General features: G+C 36.7%; 1 protein-coding gene across 4 annotated transcripts in view; it reads right to left on the reverse strand.

Annotated features, from left to right (window-relative positions):
- The window catches only part of LOC136040122 (serine hydroxymethyltransferase-like), a 111,847-nt gene that overhangs the window by 69,113 nt on the left and 18,664 nt on the right, over positions 1-24,070 (reverse strand). For all 4 annotated transcript variants that reach the window (XM_065724220.1, XM_065724222.1, XM_065724221.1 and 1 more), the window contains exons 2-3: positions 23,344-23,591; positions 9,680-9,855 (exon numbers count right to left, since the gene is read on the reverse strand). In XM_065724220.1, coding sequence (XP_065580292.1) covers positions 9,680-9,855; positions 23,344-23,573 — 406 coding nt within the window. In that variant the 5' untranslated portion in view covers positions 23,574-23,591. The remainder of the gene's footprint in view (positions 1-9,679; positions 9,856-23,343; positions 23,592-24,070) is intronic.

Raw genomic sequence — 24,070 nt, forward strand, 5'->3', positions numbered from 1 at the left:
CCTCAGTTAGCTTCAGCCAGTTTAGCTGGAGAGAGTTTCGTACCATTTTTTTTGCGAAAAGTAAGTTTCTCTACTTCTGTTTGAACCTAGCCTTCCCCTTCTGTTTGGCATGGATTTCGATGATTAAATTTGTATACACATAGAAATGATACGACTAGAAGATATTGGTATTTCTAAGGAGAAATCTTTCTCTGTTTTCGGGTCAGAAAATAAGTTTGACAAAATGGTGGCTGGGGCACCTTCGGTCATTCCACGACGGGGCACCTTCGGTCGCTGACCGGAGGCACCCCAACCTGATGAATAACGTAACCTTACCAGTTTTAAGTTAAAGATAGGTCTCTCTACAATTCAATTGTGGTTAACATTGATGTTCCCAGCATAGAACTAAAGTAAGGTGTACCAAAAGAGTTTGTTACTTTCAGAACGAGAGAAGGGCAGTGATGCCCTTTTGAACATAGAAGTTTCAATCAAATTTTTTCAAAGTTTCAAAATTTCAATAGGTTTTCTAAAAGCCCCTTTTCCACCCAAAGCCACCTGATCAAAATTTTGAGATAGTCATTTAAGCATAGTTGAAAGGTCATATAACTATGCTTCTGAAAATGTCAAACCAAAAAACAAACCCAACCTCCACCGCGCAGTCGTTGGAGAAAGGACAGTAAGTTAAGCAATTAGCCCATTATTTATGTATAGTACTTTTATCAGGAAAGGGGAGCAGGTTTCGCCCATGGTGTCCAAAAATGCCAAGGGCATTCAAGTGAAGCTTTTAGGGAATGTTGAGGGAAGTGTTGAATTAAATCAAAACAAAATACATTTTGTATATTTTCTCATTTTTAACTTTAATAAATCCAAAATTATTAAGACCTTCAAAGACGAATATCAGTAATTTTTATTAAACTGTCAATACCCATTCATTAGTATGTTTTCAGTAATTTTGGCTATGATTGTGTTTTTTTCAATGACTGGAGAAGTAACGATTGTTTTCAGTAGATCGCAAATTATGTTCTGGTCTTTAGAAGGCACGGCAGGGGGAGGGGTGTGTGCCTTACTCCTCTTAGTTTTTGCGGGTTTTGAGTTTGACTTGAACAGTTTTACACCGGAAAAATTATTTGACTTTATTAATGTTCATCTTCGGTTTAATGTAGTTCTTTACTTTTCCTGGGAAAACTTCTTTTTGTGAAATTTTTTTTTAATCAATTAAACTAATGAATAAGATTTTCTATATTAACTTAATACCAGTGTTTAATAGGTTCACTATTAAACATACGCAAACTTTTACTGTGGGTCATTTTTACACTGCCAAATTCGGTAAGTCTTAATTTCAAAGTTTCTTCCAGATCATTGGTTATGGTTCGGAACAGAGTTCCAAAACGCCCGAAGGGTGTGTCAGATGAGGCTATGAACATTGCTGTTTCCAAAGTTTTGATGGACAAAGCTTCAATTCGTAGTACTGCAACAGCTTTCGGAATACCGAAATCAACCCTTATCGACAACGTTCGCCGAGCAAAAGAACTACGCGAGCAAGAGCAAGGGGGCATACCAGTGCCTATTCAAGCTGGGGTCTCTAATTCTGGAACCTCTAGTGGTGGCACATTCAATAGTGCTTTTCTTCCGACAAGAAAAGAGAGACTGTCAACTGCAAAAGTTTTCACGGCCAATGAAGAGGGCCAGCTTGCTGTTTATTTGAAACATTGTTCGAAAGTCCATTATGGTATGACCCTGATGCAAACACGAAAGTTTGCATATGATTATGCAAAAAGACTAGATAAGAAAGTTCCTCACAACTGGGAAGAAGCACAGATGGCTGGGCCAGACTGGATGAAGGGCTTTATGATAAGGCAAGGTGATTTGTCTCTCAGAAAGCCAGAGGACACTAGCTTAGCTCGCAGCTCGAGCTTCAATCGTGCTAATGTTGACAGATTCTTTGACAACTTGGAGGCTGTCCTGCACAAATACAAATTCACAGGAGAAAGCATTTGGAACTGTGACGAAACGGGGGTCACAACTGTACTTGACAGCCCCAAGGTGATAGCACAAACCGGTACCAAGCAGGTTGGTCAGGTTACCACAGCTGAAAGGGGTGAACTTGTTACTGTTTGTTGCTTTGTCAATGCTATTGGTGGAACCGTGCCACCAGTCTTCGTATTCCCCAGAGCAAAGTTCAAGGATCATATGATGTTTGGGGCCCCTGCAGGAAGTCTCGGCCTAGCCCAAACAACTGGTTGGATGACTGCAACATTGTTTTACGAGGCGATACAGCATTTCAAGAAACAAGTTCGATGTTCCAAGGACAGCCCGGTCCTCTTATTGCTCGATAACCATGAGAGCCACATCGGTCTTGACGTTATCATGTACGCCCGTGCAAATGGCATTGTTTTACTATCCTTCCCACCCCACTGCAGTCATCGTCTTCAGCCTCTAGATATTACTATCTATGGACCACTGAAGTCTGCTTTGAAAAGAGCATTTCATGATTGTATGACTTCAAATCCGTTTCAGAGGATCCAGATCACCCATATTGCCCAGCTTGTAGGAAATGCTTATCCAAATGCACTGACCATGAACAACATCATTTCTGGGTTTTCGAAGCCTGGCATTTGGCCCTTCAACCGCAATGCTTTTTCTGATGAGGATTTTTATGCTGCGTCTGTCAGCGACCGTCCTAAGGCAGAGCCGTGCCCATCAGCAACAGAGAGAAACCCACCAGTATCGGATCTACTAGATCCTTGCCCGTCACCGTCAACTACACCGGCAACACCTGCTGCAGAGATTCGTTACTCTAATGCTTTGACCCCCAAAGATGTCCGACCGTATCCAAAGGCATTGCTAAGGAAACAGAGCAATAGGGGTGGAAGGAAAAAGGGTGCATCGAGAGTTTTGAGAGACACACCAGAGAAAGATAAAATTGAAGCTGCTATGATGGCTAAGAAAGCAAAGCAAGATGAGAAAGATGCAAAAGCAAAAGCAAGATTGCTAAAAAAAAATATGAAGAAGCCAACAAGTCAAACGAAAAGCAAGGGTCAGAAGAGGAAGCAGCAAACGTCTTTGTGCGATCAGTCGACTGATGAAGAATCTGTTGTTTCAGTTCATCTGGATGATGACACGGATGATAGTCTACATATCGGTGATGACGAGCTAACTGAGCCACTTGCACTGGGGACCCTTAGTATTGGCGACTATGTGTTGGTGGAGTTCGAAGGCAAGAACAGTTCACTGCACTACGTTGGATTCGTCAAAGAAAAAGATAACAGTGAAGTTTTTGTAAGTTTCCTTCGCAGAAAGGACAGTGATTCTAGCAAGTTTTTTTTCCCACAAGTAGTGGATGAAAGTTATGTCAATTTGGCGGATGTTAAGATGAAATTGCCCATTCCTAGCAGAAGTGGGGGTACGGCACGTGTCGCAGAGATGATTGAGTTCAGCGACGTCGATTTTTCACTTTTTCCAAGTCTCCGCTGAAAAGTGAAGTCGCTGAACTCAACCATCTCTGCCTCTGTATCAAAAGTGATGTCGAAAATTTCCTTCCGACAGTAATAAATGATGTGATTTTGTTACTTTGGCTTATTTTTACAAACAATAAACAAAGAGATAAGTAAGCTTTGTATATTTAGCCATCTAAAGACAGGATAACGGAGGTAATTTGTATAATTGCAAGGCTGACCAAAGGTGCCCCAAGCCCGACCGAAGGTGCCCCGGGTTGGGGGCACCTCCGGTCAAAATGGGGCTTCAGCGGGATCACTTTTTTCTTACAATCCGGTTGAGTTCTAAGAAAACTACAAAATAGATTTGGTAGATCAAACTTTGCTCTTCCCTGCGTTCAGCAAGATTTTTCAAAATAACGAACGTAAAATTCTTGGTGGCTGGTAATCGAAAAAGTGACCGAAGGCACCCCAGTCTCCTACAAGGACTGATATCGATATACCTGAAGAGGAAATTCAACTTCGCTCTTTACTTTCAACTAAAAACTTCCTCTGTTGATTAAAAATATGGATAACCTAACCGATATATGATACATTTTAAAAAAGGAATGAAGGTTTCAGTACTATTCCTAAGATATTGCATTCCTAGCTTAGATACAAATTGTGTCTAAGCATTTCGTTCTGATATTTCTTTTCGGTCGGATATTTTTACACATTCTCATACAGTTGCTGCAATATATTTTTAGTTCTTCAATGGAATTTCTCTCCATGGTTTTTCTCTCCCTCCTCCAGTTACTACAATGTAAGTTTCGATTTTATTTATTTATCGCCATCTAATGCTACGATATCTATATTATTTGTTAGATGTTTTTGCGAGCCATCTATATCCTCTGATCTTAGGGAGCATTGGCAGTTTCGTGCAGGTATTTAGTTACCCTCAAATCACGGGGAATATATGAATACATCTTCCCTTGTATCCGAACCGACTTATACGGACTTGACCAGCGCTTTGCATTTATTCCATGAACTTCTAAAGAATCAGACTAAACTTTTGATGGATTAGTAGCGAGCGCAATGGCAAAAGTATTTACACAGCTTTTTTTCAAATTTCATACAAAGATCACTGAATTACAAAGATATTCCTCATGAATCGGTTGTAAACACTGGCGTGAGACTTTTCCACAAGAAATCTGTCACATTAGCCATAAGATTTATACGACTATAATGAAACTAAGAAGGAACTACCGCTGCTTCAAAAGCACAGAGGCACATTTATATGCATTTGTACTTACTTGTAAAAGACACAATTCATGTCATGGATATATTGTACACAAAGGGTGATTTCCACTCAAATTCACTATCTATGATCCATCTGTGTCTCCTACCATACCTCACAACGTGTTAACATCATTAGCAGGCAAACTAAACGAATGTAGACAAAGGTTTGATGCATAGCTACATAGATGGAACACAGGTATGAAAACTAAAACGCAGTCCACCCCCAGCGACCCTCCAAGCATCCCGATTCACGTAAAAGTAGCACCACTCAAAATTTATAAATCGTGTCAAAAGCAGAAAGAATTCCTCAATTTCAATGGTGTTTCTGGAAAGTTCGGAAAATTATCATGAGAAGAGATACGCTACAACCGAGAAAGAAGCAGAAAAAAAGCTAATTGCATAAAATCAAATTCTGCGGCTGTACTTTAAGTTCAAACCAGAATTCCTGGCTGTGGCTAAACTTGTCCCTGAAGATGCTACCAACAAGGATTTGGGTCTGCTATGGAAGGAATCCAAGAAGCGAAACACTATGGTACTAGCAAGTCAGTCGAGCTAACATTCCGAGACAAAGAAGCTTTTGAAAAAGAAATGAAGTACAGTTTTTATGTCTGTTATTGCCGAGTCAAGTGAACAAATACGATGCCGTCCCTCAAATTTTTTTTTAAATGCCATAAGTTTGACACATTGCAACAAGACCTTCCTAACAATGAGAACTCTTTAGGTGCTCTGGTGATCACGGAAATTGCGAAGATAATTCACGTGCCCGTGATGCTAAGTGTGCTAATTGCCGTGGAAAACATCCATACTATAGCACACAATGCCGGTATATAATAAACAGTTAGAGGCTAATTCAAACAAACATAAATTAATGAATGCAAGCGTTTTCCTTCACAGCAGAAATATATACGGCATACGCCATATAAACGGTCTCTTTTAAGTGATCTAGTAGCCAAGTAGAGCATAACATGCAATACAGGAACATGTAATAATATCTGGTCGTTCAGCATTTCTTGATGGAATTGTAAGAAAGGCCTATTTTTTTCTGCTATCCGCTACATGTCAGCTGGAAGGCCAGGTGGTAGAATATTGGTAATCACAGGCTCTGATTTGCTTTGCATGCTGATTGATCTGTGCACTTCTTTTTCAGCGTTCAGTAGAACTAGCCCAAGCAGTTTTATCGTTGTATCAGTATACCTCCCCACAAATTATATGTTCTCTCAGATTGGCAATACACAAAGGTTTGTGCTAGACTTGTGAGGTAAGTATTATTATATGTCAAAAAGTATTATTATATGTGGGGACTTCAGCTCCCATCTTCTTGACGATGACTATTTTTCACTATACTTAGGGGGTGTATGCCAGATTTATGACCCAAGTTCCAAAATCTCTGTTCTTTACTTTTGTTCATAGCGTATCCCTGGCTGAATCAGATGTCGATCACTTTTTTGGTGAGCTTCCCACTACCAATGGAGATTAAAACCGTTGACTCTGAGCACAATAGTAGCGATCATCAAGGAATTAACTTATTGGTACCATTTTTGATGGTACCACAAGCTTATTGGTACTACAAGCGGTGCCCCAGACGATCATGGTATATAAAGAGTGAATGGCACAGAATAGATCGATCCTTGTAAAAAAAAAAATATCCTTGATCGAGTCTTGCTAAAGTTCTATTCCATATGCTTCTCAAAGTCGAAATTATTGTTTCTAAATGGCATATTGAAGTAATAATGAAGAAATTGAAGTGGAATAAGTCTCCAGAGCTCGATGAAATTATTTCGAGACACTTACAGCATGGCAAAGCTTCTACATGAGTGTTTAGCCCTACTATTCCAAATCTGCATCAAGTAGGAATCGCACCTGCCTGTTTCCACGGTTGCGGCACATCTAATATCCAGAGAAAAGAATCGAAATCCACTGCTTTATAAAAGCTACAGGCAAATCACAGTTTCTTCGGTCATCAGCAAGGTCTTTGAGAAGGTATTGCTGTTCCGTGTTCAGTCAAATGCTTTGACTGAAGACAAAAACTTGGATCCATGAATGGGTTGAACCGTGAAAACGCCGATCGACTACTAGGGAAACTAATAACAATTACGTCTTTGGTCAAAGATCGACTGCTTGTGTGCAGCATCAACATTTCTACTGCTTTCGACTCTATCGTCCAGTATCACGTATTATAGTACCTCTTAGATTCAGGAGTAGTACCCCAAATTGTCCTGGTTCTCCATGATTGGTACTACCTCAAGCACATCCATCTTGTTTTGAGATGGGAAATGTTTTGAGCCGCCAGACACTGTAGGTAAAATCTCTCTGAGCAAATTGAGGTTCTCAAATCTGCGGTTTATTCCATAATTAGACTCAACCTATGGACATTTTTTCTGGGGGCTTGGATCTGAGTTTTATTTCCTATGCACATAACCTATCGCTCCTAAGAAGCACGCAAAGGAGTCTACAAGACAATCTTCCTCTTATTGACCCTATATAGAAGGAAAGGACTGCGGTTCAACATACAAAATATACAAAACGGGTCAATATGCACACACGCACAATATATATATATATATTTATATATATATATATATATATATATATATATGTGTGTGTATGTATATATATATATGTATATATATATATATATATATATATATATATATATATATATATATATATATATATATATATATATATATATATCAATTGAACAGAAGAGTGTTTTGAGCCTCATTCCATTGTCCAATCCTGATTTATAAGTACTTACGGCTTTGTAAAAGTATTTCTTGAATTTAGAAGAAAAAAATCTGCAAATATTTTTGGAACGAGTGCCCTCGACCAATTATTGGATGTAATAATTGGTAACAAATATACATATTAATAATTTTTATATGTTTTTAAGATTTTTACAAAATCTTAAAAACATATAAAACTTTAATCATAAAGTTTTCTTCCCTTAAAACTTTGTCTACAGCATCTCTCAGTCTAAAAAATATCATATTACTAAGTAATTTGCTAAGTAAATCCTCCTCGGTCTTTTGGAGTGCCCACGCTTCAGAGACAAACTTGACCGCTGTCATTGCTGTAGCTTCCAGTATTCCAGTAGCATTCGACCAATTATTGGATGTACAATTCGGCTTGTAGCCTAAGTAGAAACGGCCAATTTTTAAGGGAGTAAATTCTCCTATCTGCCCATGTGTACATGTATGCTTATCCTATTATTAAAAGGGGTAATAGGGATGAATCCGATTCGTAAAATCTCTAAATATTTGAAAAAAATTACATAAATTCTTAGAAAGCACTGCCTTTCCAATTATGATTGCAACGGAAATATACCAATGACAGATAAAAAACCATAACCGAAATCCACACTAAAAAAGTCTAGAGAAATTCTTAAAAAACTATGTTTAAGGGGATCAGTATTAAAAGAGATAAAAGGGAATATCAATTAAACATAGTTTCTAACAATCTCATAAAAACAGGCTAAAACCTGTTGTTCGGTAGAACGAGAACGGTGTTTTAATCACTCCCCCTGTCATTTTGTCCAGTCGTAGAAACGTGAAAAAATGCACATAAACACAGTTTTTATGGGTTCACAATCCCTCAGGAACACCCCCGAGCAAAAATCTAAATCCTCATCCTAATATCAAAAAGGGTATTAGAGACGAATACAATTTTTGATAAAAATTTATGTGTAAAATAAATTCTTAGATCACATTGCCTTTCCAATTAGATTTTTAATAAGACTAAAGATTAAAAAAATGCAAAAAGAATTAAAATTCCGAAAATTTGGCACTCAAAAAACCTTGTTAAAAAGTTCTAGAGAAATTCTATAAATTTAAAAAATCATACATAAGGATATCAGTATAAATAGAGAGGAAAGAGAATATTCAATCAAATGCAGTTTCTGACTAATCCATAAAAAAAAAGGCTCAAACCTATTGTCCAGTTGAATGAGAACGACATTTTAGTCACTCCCCCCAGTCTTTTCTGTCTGAATCGTAGAGAAGTGACAAAATGCAAAAACAAACATTTTTTATGTATTTTTAACCCCAGCCCCATCAAAAAATTAACCCCTTCCCCCGAACGAAAATTCCGAACAAGTAGGATACGCATATATACAGGCTAAAATATACCTTTGATAGGAACAGAAAATTTTGGATAGACAGTTTCAAACAAGTTTGAACCTTAATAAGGTACCTAAAGTTACAACAAATTTAAAAAAAAAGTCAATAAGTTTGTGGAAAATAGTAAAAGCAAATGATTTACTCAACCTTCCAAACATTATAGTTCTTTGACCTGGTTTTGATCTTGACTTAGGGCATAAAGTAAAAAGTTTTAGATAAAAAGAATTAATCCTATAGATTTCCATACCAGAAGATAGTTCGAACGTATAAGAGTACACATATGGCAGACACTCGGCTTTGCTATATCAGTGTTTTGTGCTTTGGTTCTCAAGCATACTGGATTTTGTCTAAACATGAGTTTTTTTCTCGTCTGTTTTTCATATTAGGACTGCTTTTCGTTTGTTTTATTTTTATGGTCTTCTATTGCTGTTTTTTTCCCGTTGATAAAGGCTGTTAAAAAGCTGTTCCACAATGCTTTACCCCCCCCCCCCCTACTTTGTAAATGTATAGTCCTAACTGTATATGTCCAATGCGTTTTTCTGTTTCATGATTTTATCAGCACTGATTCAACTTACCGGTACACAGGATGAAACAAGTGTGACACATGGCAAAATGCATGGGAAATATATATATTAGAGGTTGGGAGTAAGAGGTTGGGAGTATGCTTTACCTATTTTACCTATTACCTATTTTAATGCTTTACCTATTAGAGGTTGGGAGTAAGTTATAGTAGAATCGCTTCCGAAAATGAGCCTACTTATATAAAAGTTATGGTAGGGAAGGAGAAAGTAGAAAAATTTTATTTACGTATTTAATGTTAAATTGAAAAAAAAAATAGTATTTTCGTTTCAATTATTTGAAGAGACTTACCCATGATTCTTCCATGTGGTTCGACAATTCCTGTATAAACGGCAAAATTTGCTGGCGAACCAGAATATGGCTGGACATTTATACCCCATTCTTCAGGGGAAAGACCATAAGCTTCTAAGCACCTTTGCTGGCAGAGAACCTCAACTTGATCGATATATTCATTTCCGCCATAGTATCTGAAAGACAAAATATTTAATAATATAAAGAGACCCAAAGAGGCATATAGTTATATAGGTAGAATGAGGATCTTCGACCCTGTGCATTCCCCTTCCACTGAAATATTTTCTGATATATCTAATATCCACAAACTTTGGAAGGGTCTTTGTCAAAGAAGTTCGTCAAGACATTTTTGACGTTCTTCTTATAATATACAATACAACTAATATAATAAACAAGCATGTTTGTTGCTACATGTTATTCTTCAAAATCAAAAGAAAAGAAAAATAGGGGTTATTTAAAAAGAGGTTCTTAAAACAAGAGAAATAGGAATTCTTTAGAGGTTTTTGAAGAAGAAAAATAGCGGCTCTTTAAAAAGAGGTTCTTAAAAGACAAATAGGGGTTCTTAGAAAAGAGGTTCTTAAAAGAGAAACATGGGTTCTTTAAAAAGAGTTTCTAAAAAAAAAAGAGAAATAAGGCTTCTTTAAAAAGAGCTTCTTAAAAAAGAAATAGGGGTTCTTTGAAAAAAAGGTTCTTAAAAGCGAAATACGGTTTCTTTAAAAAGAGGTTCCTAAAAAAGGGAAATGGGGGTTCTGTAAAATTAAGATAATAAAAGAGACATAGGGGTTCTTTAAAAAGCGATTCTTAAAAAGAGACAGGGTTTCTAAACCATTTTAAGCATTGAGTTCAGGCGTCGGGTGAAGTCATCGAGCACACACTAAGCCAATCTTCTTTATGCGCTTAAAAAGTAGACGTAACTAGCGGCTAACAGTCGAGCCATAAAAGCGAATAAATTCGTCACGACAAGGTAGCGTTAAAAAATTAATTACTACGAATAGCTCGTTGCTTCTCTAGCATGCCATGCTCTAAAACTTCAATACCATAAAATGTTAAATGTTATAAAACCTTATTCTTTCCACATATAAAGCTTTCCACATATAAAGGAACCTTGGGTTCAGGCAATATATAAAAAAAAACCTATTGAAGTTATATTAAATACCTGCACTCACTAGCTACTGAATGTTATACAATATGACGCTATGTGTTAAAATGTAAATGCCATAAAATGTCAAATGTTATAAAACTTTATTCTTTCCTACATATATGCATACATAGGACCCTTGGGTTCAGGCAATATATAAAAAAAACCTATTGAAGTTGTATTAAATACCTGCACTCACTAGCTACTGAATGTCATACAATATGACGCTATGTGTTAAAATGTAAATGCCATAAAATGTCAAATGTTATAAAACTTTATTCTTTCCTACATATATGCATAGATAGGACCGTTGGGCTCAGGCAATATATAAAAAAAAATCTACTGAAGTTATATTAAGTGCCTGCACTAACCAAATATTGAAGGCTATGCAATATTATGCCATGTGTTAAGATGTCAATGCTGTAAAATGTCAAATGCTATAAAAATTTATTCTTTCCTACATATATGCATACATAGGACCCTTGGGTTCAGGCAATATATAAAAAAAACCTATTGAAGTTGTATTAAATACCTGCACTCACTAGCTACTGAATGTCATACAATATGACGCTATGTGTTAAAATGTAAATGCCATAAAATGTCAAATTTATAAAACTTTATTCTTTCCTACATATATGCATAGATAGGACCGTTGGGCTCAGGCAATATATATAAAAAAATCTTTTGAAGTTATATTAAGTGCCTGCACTAACCAGATATTGAAGGTTATGCAATATTATGCCATGTGTTAAAATGTCAATGCTGTAAAATGTCAAATGCTATAAAAAATTATTATTTCCTACATATATGCATAGATAGGACCCTTGAGTTCAGGCAATATATAAAAAAAACCTATTGAAGTTATATTAAATACCTGCACTCACTAGCTATTGAAGGTTATACAATATCATAGCATGTGTTAAAACGTCAATGGCATAAAATGTCAAATATTATGAAAACGTTATTCTTTCCTACATATATGCATAGATAGGACCCTAGGGTTCAGGCAAGACAAAAAAAAAGAAGAAAAAACTACCGAAGTTGGAAAATATATTCCAAGAAAAAAATCAAATGAGTTTCTCCAAAATGCACGTCGGTAATTCGGTAAAATAAGGTTAGATATGTCAATCCATACGCATTAAATACCATAAGATTCATAAGCACCATTTATGATTAACATACATGTCAGATCATGGAACAAGATTATTATTATCGACAAAGAGTGCCATCTATGATTTAACGGTGATTGGTAATAATGAGTAGGATTTAGCTGCCAAGAACTGAAAGGCGAATGTTAATATGAATTTAGAAGAGAAACACGCAAGACTTACGTCTAAGTGCTTCTAATTAAAAGATATCAAAGATAGGCGTTCATGAAACGTCGGCATAGAGGTGTAATATTGATTTTTATTCAGAGACGCTTATGACGGAAGTTTTTGCTTTTTCTTCATTTTCCATTTGACTTTTGTTGCGCAATATACTAAACAGTATATTTTAATTTATAGCAAAATCTAACATGATTTTCAAACTCATGTATTTTCCGACGTAAATGTAAAATTAGCTGTAGTTATGATTAAATATCATATACGCCCCACCCCCTCCCTAAAACAAAAGAATGAATTTGATCACCTTAAAATCTAACTTGAAAAATATTATCAAAAAACTTGGCAAAGTTGGATCTCAAGTTTCACAACAAGTTCTGTTGTCCTTTACTCAGTCACTTTGGGGCCTAATCATCGGAGGAAGCCTTTCAAAATAAAAGAAAACATATATACTTTCGAAAAAAGCCTGTACTAGGAAACAAACTTGGAACAATTGAATTTCGAACTTCATTCATCTGTTGATTGGGCAAATTCGTCTACTTTGATCAACATAATGAACGTTGTACTGCAATAATGTCAAGACGTCGGTTTAATCCTAAACAACCTTACTACAGTAATGTCAACACCTGTTGCAGTGATGCCAATCCTGCTACAGTGATGCAAACCAACTTCAGTGATGCCAACATGTCGGTTGGATCCCGATCTACAGAGCAAAATCACTAACCAAGATTCACTCAAGCTCATGTCCTCACAAAATAAATAAGGTAAATAGAAAAGATTTTTCAGTTTTGGCAGGACCATGACACAAGAGGGACAGGATGGGCAGGTAGGAGGTCCTGTTTTATTAAGTGTTTTACTGTTCAGTGGGACTGGAAAGTTTCTGAGTCGTACCCATTATTCCTTTCTTCCTTTAATGACTTAAGTTGAACGGTGATCCCCCCAAGACGCGGGTGCGCGTCATAAAGAATTTTTTCAGATGCATGTTAAGTCAGAGGAGTTGAGGGTGACGCAATCTCGCGTGACTTTGCTTCAATATTATTTCTGCATTGGAATGATAAACACCTACATCTTATTTTAAACAAAGTGTAGCTCATATGGGACCTAAGCGACCTATGGATTTAGCGACCCATGGGACCTTTCACCTGTGGAATAACTTCTAGCCAGGCGGAAACAAGCCCTTCGCCCTGAAAATTACATTGTTAATTATAGAGAGAAAAAAGAAAACAAGAGAGTAGTTATATATTCAACTGACCTCAAAATAAAATTCAGACCGGTGATAATCACTTCATCAAAGCTTCATGATTGTGAACTACTTGTCTATTCCATTATTCTAATTTTGGCAAAGTAGTTAAAGGCCACTGATGCAAAAAAAAATGTCATTTTGCGAGTCACAGAGTTGGCTGACAAAGGGCCCATTAGCAAATTTTTCTTTGCACTGAAGGGAGCTTCCGAAGCAATTTGGTATAAATTAATAGGGGATCTTAGATGTACCAGCAATTCGAAAAAGAAGTTAGCTTAAAAACAAAAGAAAACTTTACTCTATTACTAATTGTTAAATAAAATAATGTCTAATCAATGTACGTATAGGATAAATAATGTGCGTCTTGTCTCCGCAAAGATTTCAGTCAAAGCAGTTAGCACAACAGGAAACTCCCAAAGCTGTCAACTTTTTCAATAAGACTTCTTTTGAGCTGACTTATGATGTTTCTTCAAGCAGGTATACTAGAACATTTTTGAGGACTGCTCTTTCTTTAACTTGAAAAAGAAAATTCTGCTCCGTTCAATAAAAATAAATAAGTAAATAAAATTTACGCTTTTTAATGATGTCCCATTAAATCTGAATATCTTCATCTCCAACACAACATTGGAAGCTAAATGGTTTTTCTAAGATTTCATGGAAAGTGGGTTTCGGGTTATAGTTTTCTTTTGTTTATTCGGATCTCTTATCAAAGCTATACAAGTTATGGCAAGACCACCCAAACATTTCTGAATTGTTTGGCCAGACAAAATAAAAAAGCTTCTATCTATATTTTTTTCACAAACTTTCATGATCCTAAAACAGGCGCATTAAAGTATTAATTAATAAAATAGTCACTAAAATAAAAATATAAATATTAATCGAAATCGTGTGCGGTATCCTAGAGTCAAAAAATGTCAATTTTTTTGACATAGAGTCAACTGTCCAGTCAATTTTCAATTAGGAAAAAAAAACTAAAAGCATCAAACCGCGAAGGTAATATACAAATGGGAAAACTTGCATGCTACCACGGTTCGCTTGATGTACATTACACATTAGACAAGAGCAAGGTTTCCAAAGTGGTATACACCAAGAATTAAATTTTGCTTCAAATTTTTTACCGATTTTAGTGACACTTATTCCGGACTCCTATGCCAGTTTGAAGATTTTAAGAAAAGACAGCAGTCCATTGCAGAAGAAAGCTACCAAGGGGTAACAAAGCTGTGAGGTATCATTTGCAAGAACAGAAAGCTGGGTCAATGTCTTTTAATTAAAATTGGTGCCAGTATTCAATTATAACATTATCCTAGGTTAAAGGAACAAGCAAAATGGCGGTTATCATGTTTACAGCAATAGCTTATACTGGGTAAAGGGTGACCCACGGCCCATAGTAACCAAAAGTTGAAAAATAACTTGTTTTTGCTTTTCAGAATTGTCTAGTGGGAAAAATAACCATTTGTGGCTGATCCAAAAATGGTGATTGTTATTTCGATTAATTTAAATAGTAAAATTTTATTAAAAAATAAAAATTACAGGAATTCTGCAAGAGCTTCAAACCTAATGTTGTGACTGGTAAAATTGGGTTTTACGTTTTTACTGAAATTTTATAGACCCCACCCCCGTGACATTGGTATTTTACCTATTATACGTAATTTACCTATTTTACATGATTTACGCATTTTATCGGTATTTTACGTATTTTACCGGTTTCAAAAAAGCGTGAAGAGGTTGGCAGCAACATGTTTGGATACGATTTTGTTTTGTGTATAGCTGTAATATCCAGTTTAAAAGGTCGTCTGTCTGACTTCAGCCTCTTGTTATCAGGACGATAAAGTGGATTATAGTACAACTAATTATAATTTTGAAATGGTGAAATAGTAGCTGAAATAAAATTATATTAGTTCTTTGAGCTTTTAAAGACAAAAAGGACTACAAGGAGGATTGACATATGACAAAAAAAGAATGAAAATCAACATCTGTTATGGCACGATCTCAAAATTAAAGCCCAAAGCTGAGATGTGAAGTGGTTTTTGTCATAATGTAATCTACGATGACATTGAAGAGCTTTGGGGCCACTGCAAATCCTTAGCGCACCCCTACGTGATTTGAAAGAACGGGCTGCGCCGACCATTTACTTGTTCACAGCCCTCCGTCCCACGGTGCAGCGCCTTGAGAAGTCTGCAATATTTATCGAGTAGGCCAGTCAACTCAAGAATCCGCCAAAGACCTTTTCGACCGACTGAGTCAAATACAGAACGGAAGTCGACGAAGGCAATAAATGCTTTCTGTTGGAACTTTGTGGTCTTCTCTACTATTTGTCGAATAGTGAAAATCTGCTTGAACGGTCCGACAAAAAACCAGTTTGCTCCGGTCAAAGGATTTTTCGAATGATATTCCAACATCGATCCAGCAGGACCATTTAAAATCGTTTGCCAGGGACTGACAGTTGGGTTATACCCCGGTAGTTGGAGCAGTCGCTTCTTGAGCCTTTCCTCTTCCATAAGGGGATGATGACCCCCTTCCGCCAATCCTCGGGAATTACCTCCGTTTGCCAGATTGCAGAGAACAGGGTGCGGAGAGACAGGAGCATTGCAGGACCTCCATATTTTACCAGCTCTGAGATTAAGCCGCAGATACCAGCAGCTTTGTTATTCTTGAGCCTTTTTACTGAATATCCGATTTCTGAGGGGCTGAAAGGCTCGTGCGGGGGAGCATCTATTTCAGGTCTTTGACTGCAAGGTTGGCCGGGACTATCATTAGGAGGCACAGATGCGCTAGTATTGTTGAGGAGCGAACATAAATTATCCTTCCGTCGCTCAAGAGAAGAACCTTCATCAGAAAGAAGTGCCCCATCCCTGGACAGGAGCAGGAACTTTGGACAGGAACAACAGTTCGAACAGAAACTCGCACCTTCGTAAGTCATATTTTAATGCTTTCTCCACTTTCTTTACATTCTTTTTGTTTTCATATGATCTATCACTCAGATAATTCTTGCACAAGCCCCTTCTCCTCACTATTAAACATAAAGCTTTTTCACTAATATTCCTAGCTGTGGTTGTAACTTTCTTCCTTAAGACATAATCAGCAACTTCAGAAGTTGTTTTCCTAAAATTCCTCCATTCATCTTCCACGTTGTCAAATTTTAAACTCTCCAGTTTTGTTTTCAACTGTTCCTGGAAATTTTCTCTGAAATTCTCATCCTGGAGTCTACCAAAGCTATAGCTTTCCGTATCTTGTATTAATCCTGCCAGTCTTCAGTTTACTTGGTCCTTTGCACTTCGATAAATGAGCATACTTGATTTCTAAAGTGATGCGCTTGTTGTTCAGCTCGTAGTTTTTTCCATTGTTTTTTTCTCCTTTTCTTTATCCATGGTGTCCCTCTTTTGTATTTTGTTGTGTTTATTACTCTTTTCTTTTTGTGTCAGTTTACATTTATTGTAGGTTTGGGATGCTGGGTTTGTGGTTCAGTAACTAATAAATAATAAATTTTTTGCCAGAAGACAGGTCACGGGTGTATATTTATTTGTTGTTATTTTTTTCCAGAGATGATCGTATCGACCGAGTGGTCCTAGAATGTCACAAAAGGGATTGTTCAAACGGAAATTAAAAGTTTTAGGGAAATTTTGGGAAATTTTTTCCCAAAGTCACAGGATCAAAATTTTGAGATAGCCATTTTGTTCAGCATAGTCGAACAACCTAATAACTATGTCTTTGCGGACGACTTAATCCCCCACAGTCCCCGGGGGAGGGGCTGCAAGTTACAAACTTTCACCTTTGTTTAAATTAAATAAAAAAACAAGTTTTTTTAACGGAAAGTAAGGAGCGACATTAAAACTTAAAACGAACAGAAATTACTTCGTATGTGAGAGGGGCTGCTTCCTCATCAGCACCCCGCTCTTTACGCTAAAGTTTGACTCTTTCTCTTTACTCTACTCTTTAGACGGTAAAAAGCTTTAGCGTAAAGAGCGAGGCGTTGATGAGGAAGCAGCCCCTTTCACATACGAAGTAATTTCTGTTCGTTTTAAGTTGTAATGTCGCTCCTCGGGAATTATATTATAAAGTTAAAGAAGTTCGTTACGTAGGTTAATTCGTAAGGTACGTATATTTATTACTAATAAAAACGTTCGTGAAGAAAATAAGAAGTTCTAGTTGTCTTTTTGAGTAACCATAATTGGAGGTCAACTAGGCCTCCTCCCCGTCCCCTTTTTTATCAGAACTGTCCGATCAAAACTATGAGAAAGCCACTTAGCCAAAGAATTAATAGGCAAATTTCGTTTTAATTATTCATGTGCGGTCAGCCAAAATCAAAACATACATTAATTCAAAAACGTTCAGAAATTAAATAAAAAAAAATGTTTTTCAACTGAAAGTATGGAGCGACATAAAAACTTAAAACGAACAGAAATTATTCCTTATTTGAAAGAGGCTGTCCCCTCCTTAACGTCCCGATCTTTATGCTAAAATTTGAATTTTTGCCACAGTTCCACTTTTTAAAACAACAAAAACTTAAGCGTACAGAGCGGGACGTTGAGAAGGGGACATGTCCTTTCCAAATCGGAATAATTTCTCTTCGTCTCTTCGTTTATCTAATCAAACAGTTCGTGGTAACGAACTGTAAAGAGCGACCCGGCTAAATAGTAACCAAAACTCTAAAACATGGAATTTTGATACCAATAGCTACATCAAAAGAATCACATTTTAATGCTGATTTTAAATATATAAGTTTCATCAAGTTTAGACCCATCAAAAGTTACGAGACTGATAAAATTTGCCTTATTTTAGAAAACAGGGGGGAAAAACCCCTAAAAGTCACAGAATCTTAACGAAAATCACACCATCAGATTCAGCGTATAAGAGAACCCAATTGTAGAAGTTTCAAGCTCCTATCTAACAAAAAAGTGGAATTTTGTATTTTTTGCCAGAAGGCAGATCACGGATGCGTATTTATTTGTTTGTTTTGATGGTTTTTTTTTCCAGGGGTGATCGCATCGACCCAGTGGTCCTAGAATGTTGTGAAAGGGCTCATTCTAACGGAAATGAAAAGTTCTAGTGCCCTTTTAAAAGGACCAAAAAATTGGAGGGCATCTAGGCCCCCTCCCACGCTAATTATTTTCCCGAAGTCAACGGATCAGAATTCTGAGACTGCCATTTTATTCAGCGTAGTCGAAAAACCTTATATCTATGTATTTGGGGACGACTTACTCCCCCACAGTCCCCGTGGGAGGGGCTACAAGTTACAAACTTTGACCAGTGTTTACATATAGTAATGGTTATTTGGAAGCGTACAGACGTTTTCAGGGGGATTTTTAGGTTGGGGGGGGGGGGGTTGAGAAGAGGGAGATATATTGGGGGAACTTTCCCTGGAGGAATTTGTCATGGGGGAAGACAATTTTCATGAAGGGAGCGCAGGATTTTCTAGCATTATTAAAAAAAATAATGAAAAAATAAATATGAAAAAGTTTTTTCAACTGAAAGTAAGGAGAAGCATTACAACTTATAACGAACTAAAATTATAACGCATATTATGGGATTACCTCCTCCTAATACCCCGCTCTTTACGCTAAAGTATTTTTAGTAATTTCAACTATTTATTCTACGGCTTTTGTGATTCTCGTCATTCTCATTCTCAAGAAATTGGGACAAAATTTAAGCTTTATTGTAAAGAGCGAGGTACTGGTGAGGGGGTGAATCCCCTCATATACGTAATAAAAACATGAGAATATAGAAGTTAGTTACGTAAACTAATTTGTAACTTACGTATATCTTTTACTAATAAAACATTCGTAAAAAAATAGAAGTTCTAGTTGCCTTTTTAAGTAACCAAAAAATCAGAGGGCAACTAGGCTTCCTCCCCCACTCCTTTTTTTTTCTCAAAATCATTTTATCAAAACTATGAGAAAGCCATTTGGACGAAAAATAAATATACCAATTTCATTTTAATTAATCATCTGCGGAGAGCCAAAATCAAAACATGCATTGATTAAAAAACGTTCAGAAATTAAATTAAAAAAAAACACAAGTTTTTTTAACGGAAAGTAAGGAGCAGCATTAAAACTTAAAACGAACAGAAATTACTTGTTATATGAAAGGGGCTGCTTCTTCATCAACGCCCCGCTATTTGCGCTTAAGTTTTTTACTGTTTTGAAAAGTAGAGTTAAGAGAGAGTCAAACTTTAGCGTAAAGAGCGGGGCGTTGATGAAGAAGCAACCCCTTTCATATACGACGTAATTTCTGTTCGTTTTAAGTTTTAATGCCGCTCCTTACTTTTCGTTAAAAAAACTAGTTTTTTTTTTAAATTTAATTTTACAAGGAGCGAGAATCGTGAAGGCAACTACTGTCAAGAAGTTGTTGATTCATTCAAATCTACTTTCCAATTTGAATGGTCACAAGCATGATGTGTAATTTATTGAACGTCTTGCCTTGCCTATAGCTAAACCGGTTATATTAAATCTTTGAATGTTCTTGAAACAAGAGAGATAAATGATATCGACACAGTTCTGCCTTGACGACTATGTTCTAATATTTACCTTAAATTATCAAGGGCGTCAAAATGAAAACATTCTTTTAATCAAAAAACGAAATTCCTCAAAGGAGTTTTACAACTGCTGGGGTGATACTTATTCATTTTCCAGGGGTATAATCAAAGATTTAACGTGGTTAGGCTTTGTTTCACACAGTTTGTTATAAAGAACTGAAGTAAGGAGCCACCACAAACAATGGTAATCGGCCATGAAGTTCGTATAATCCCCAAAGGTAAAATTATTGGGACAAAGAGTTATTCTGAACAAAATGGTATCTTAAAATTTTGACCGGACGAGTTTGAGGGAACTGGGCAAGGGGAAGAGGGCTAACTGCCCTCCAACCTTTTTGGTGACTTAAAAACAACACTAGAACTTTTAATTTCTGTTCGAATGAGCCCAATACCGATCTTTTAGAACCCTTGGTTTGCTCTTTCCTCATCGACTAAGGAGGGTTATTCCACCACTAAAAGCATAGTTATTAGACCTTTGAACTATGCTGAAAAATGTATACATATAAAAAAATATCAGACGACTTTTGGGGGAGGGGGTTAGGGAGGGAGGAGGGCTAGGTGGAACTCCATCATTTGGTCACTTAAAAAAAGAGATCTTTTAATTTACGATCTCTGTCGATCTTCTAGAACAATTAGCTCGATACGATCACCCCTGGGGGAAAAACAAACAAACGAATAAACACACACCTGTGATCCACGAAGTACAAAATTCCACATTTTGTGGACACAAGCTTTAACTACTACAGTAGAACTCTGATACGCTGAATCTGATGGTTTTTGTTAAGATTCCTTGACTTTCAGGGTCTCCTTCGCCCTTTCATCAAAAATAATGCACATTTTCTCAGGCTCGTATCTTTTGATGGGTAATACTAAACTTAATATATTTTACATATTTGGAATGAGCATAACACGCCAATTTTTTTATGTATCTCCGTATATAAAAATTTTGCGTTTTTAGAGGTTCGATCACTATCGAGCCGCGTCGCTCCTTACAACAGTTCGTTACCATGAAGTATATGACTACGGGTTGAAACATGACAGACCGACAAGGCTAGCCGCTGTAATGAGTTTTCAGCAATAGCAGTCAAGGCTGTATCCAGAGGAACATCAGATTTGACCCCCCCCCCTCAAAAAATTGTTTGACTCGTAAAAAAGCAACAAAAATGCATATAACTGAATTTTTATAGCGTTTTGTAGTTTATTGTAGCACCCTCGAAAAAAACTGGATACACCTCTGGTAGCACAATTTGTTTCGTTTTAGTCATTTCTGGATGAATAAGCTTTTCAATTATTTTTTCAATAAATTTGTCTCACTGTTATCATTATTTTTGCCAATTCCTACAATGCCTAGTCTATGAATATGTTGCTGTTTATTCATCGTATTAAAAAAAAAATCAAGGCTTGAACCAAACAGTCGAGTGCAGGTATTAATTAAACTCGAAAGGGGCAGTACCTTCTGAGTCAGCGCCATGCTGGCATGCGGCACCTCTACAAGCTACACGCTGATAGTATGTAGGCTAGAGGTTCCGCAAATTGAATCCATTCACCACATTAAACAGGAGATTACGAATCTAATACAAATCTCAAAATGTAAGAGTTCAACATCAAAAGATGATAACTATATATAACAATGTTTGAATTTTTCCGAAGTTGATATTTAAGGTTTGTTTACATTGTTTCCTACAAATTTGAGGCTAAAAACAATACATATGTTCCAAAGTAAAAAGATGAAATATAGCCTATAAAACTCCACAAAATGGTATTTTTTCAAAAATTGCATCAGATTTCTACCATGGTCGTATGACACTGATAAATCAAACTTTTCAAATACCGATTTTACAAATAATTTCAATGTCCATCTCAAAGCGCAGCAAGGGATTCTTCAGCATACTGATTACATATCTGAGGTTTATATTGCAGCACAAAAGCCTGACACCAAAACATCGTACTTTTTCATAAATGGAGTTTTATTTTCATCAAAGTAGTTAAATATTTAAGGGGTAGTGTTTAAAAGTATTCCTAAGTATTTGAGGGGCTTTGAAACCAATAATAACAAATATAGGAGTCAATTCCAGCGGGGGTCCAAACCTAATGACTGGGGGCCCTAGCATCCTATTCCAATGGGGTCCTAGCAATCCAATTTCATCGGGCCCAACCTTTCATCCAAAAGGATGAAAATATCACCCGATTTCTAAGACAATAAGGGTAACTAAGTTTGGCGATTTCAAGGCTAAAATTGGAATATGGTAATCTGCACCTCCAGCTCAGAGCCGTCAATTGGGGACGACAGAGGAGGGGGGAGCATTTTCATTCAAAAATATCTTTGTTGAAGTATTTTTAATGAAAAACAAAACTAAAAATTCTCGTCCCTAGATTTTGAAAAATTACATCTTGCCTTTCCCTCCCGTACACCTTCGTGAATTGCCGCCACTCCTATGATTATCCCAGCTCCTATGATTAGTACCTTATAAGGGCTGATTGCACATTATAAACTTATAGTTTTGACATCACTTCACCTCTCAGGTTCAAAATATTAGAAACATTAAGCTGAAACCACACAAAACCCAGAGAAAATTATTCAACGTTCGAAGTCGTCACAAACACGTTGGTTTACTTATTAAATGCCACTTAGTTTCCAGGACATCTTTACCTCCTAATTAGAAGGGTAATGCTTAAAACAAGAAGATATGACGGTATCGTTTAAAATCGCACTGTTTTTTTTTATGAATTAAGGGGAAGAAAGATCAAAAATGATCAATTAGCCAAAAAAATTATTTTCATTTAGACTCATCTCATTGAAGATTTCCTTTTCACAAATTCAACCAGTCAGATTTCATTTTTGCAAATTCAAACAATCAGATTTCCTTTTTGCAAATTCAACCAGTCAGATTTCTTTTTCGTAAATTCCTTACCTTAGACCTTAGATCCTCCAGAGCCAGGGGTGGCTCATAGGGCGTCTACGAAACCTCGCCAGACATCTCGGAGCTGAGCTGCAGCCGTGACGTCCTCCCACTGTGGTTGAAGAGGCAACTCCGCATTTCTCAGGTCTCGGTCGTACTGTCGTCGTAAGGTGTGTCTTGGTCGACCTCTTTTTCGCCTCCCCTCGGGACGCCAATCATATACTGTATTCGGGAGTCGATCCTCTGGCATACGGAGGACGTGGCCAAGGTATGTCCATCTCCTACGTTTCAGAAGGTCAGTAACTAATGGCTGACCGGTTCGTCGGCGAACTTCTATGTTGGTGACCTTTTCCTGCCACGATATGCTCAGGATTCTCCTAAGGCACATGTTTTCAAAGGCTAGGACACGTTTCTCTAGCCTTCGTAAATTCAATCAACTAGATTTCATTTTCGCAAATTCAAACAATCAGATTTGATTTTTGCAATGCAAAGTTCTTTAATTTAAAGTAAACAATAAGAATTTAAAATGAATTACCTTACTCCTGGGAGTCCTTCTGAGTATTTGTTATGCAAACAACTGCTAAGAGCTTGCAACACAGCCACTGATGTGAAATTTTCCGAGGCTATCATTTCCAAACCTCTCAGCTGTCTCTTTTTTTCATGTTTGATTAAGTCATAGATCTCAGGGTCTACTTCTTCAAGCTTTCTGTTAAGGGGAAAGTCTTTTGATGCTTGGGAAGTCACTTCGCAATGGCCGTTCATCATGTAGTGATTATACTTTCACTGGAATAAACGTGAATCTGATTATTATTAATAACTTTTTAACATTTTATTCTTATTATTATACCGTGAGCCCGGAGGCTTCACCACAGGGCCCCCAGCACTCAGAACGCTCATATATTTTTGATTCTCTAATTACAGAATACCACAATCATGGCGTTATTCTTTAGTTTAAAGTTCTCCAGGTTGATACATCAAATTCTTTCTTGTTAATACATCAAAAAAAACATTTGTTTTATATGATTTGTTTTCTCTTAGGATTCGTTGTGATTCTCATTATTGCTTCAAGTTGTATCTACAATTTGATGCGATCATCCCTGTCGCATATATTTTAACCACCGATTTCTTTGTCCTTTATTTTATTTGGGATCCGTTGTCATGCTTGTTGTCTTATTACCTCAGACATTTACATATGCATTTTGCCCTAGCTGTTCGAATTCATACAAAATCATGCATTTTTCATGACTTCATAGATACAAAAA

Source organism: Artemia franciscana, chromosome 20, assembly GCF_032884065.1.
Source record: "Artemia franciscana chromosome 20, ASM3288406v1, whole genome shotgun sequence".
Lineage (NCBI taxonomy): Eukaryota > Metazoa > Arthropoda > Branchiopoda > Anostraca > Artemiidae > Artemia > Artemia franciscana.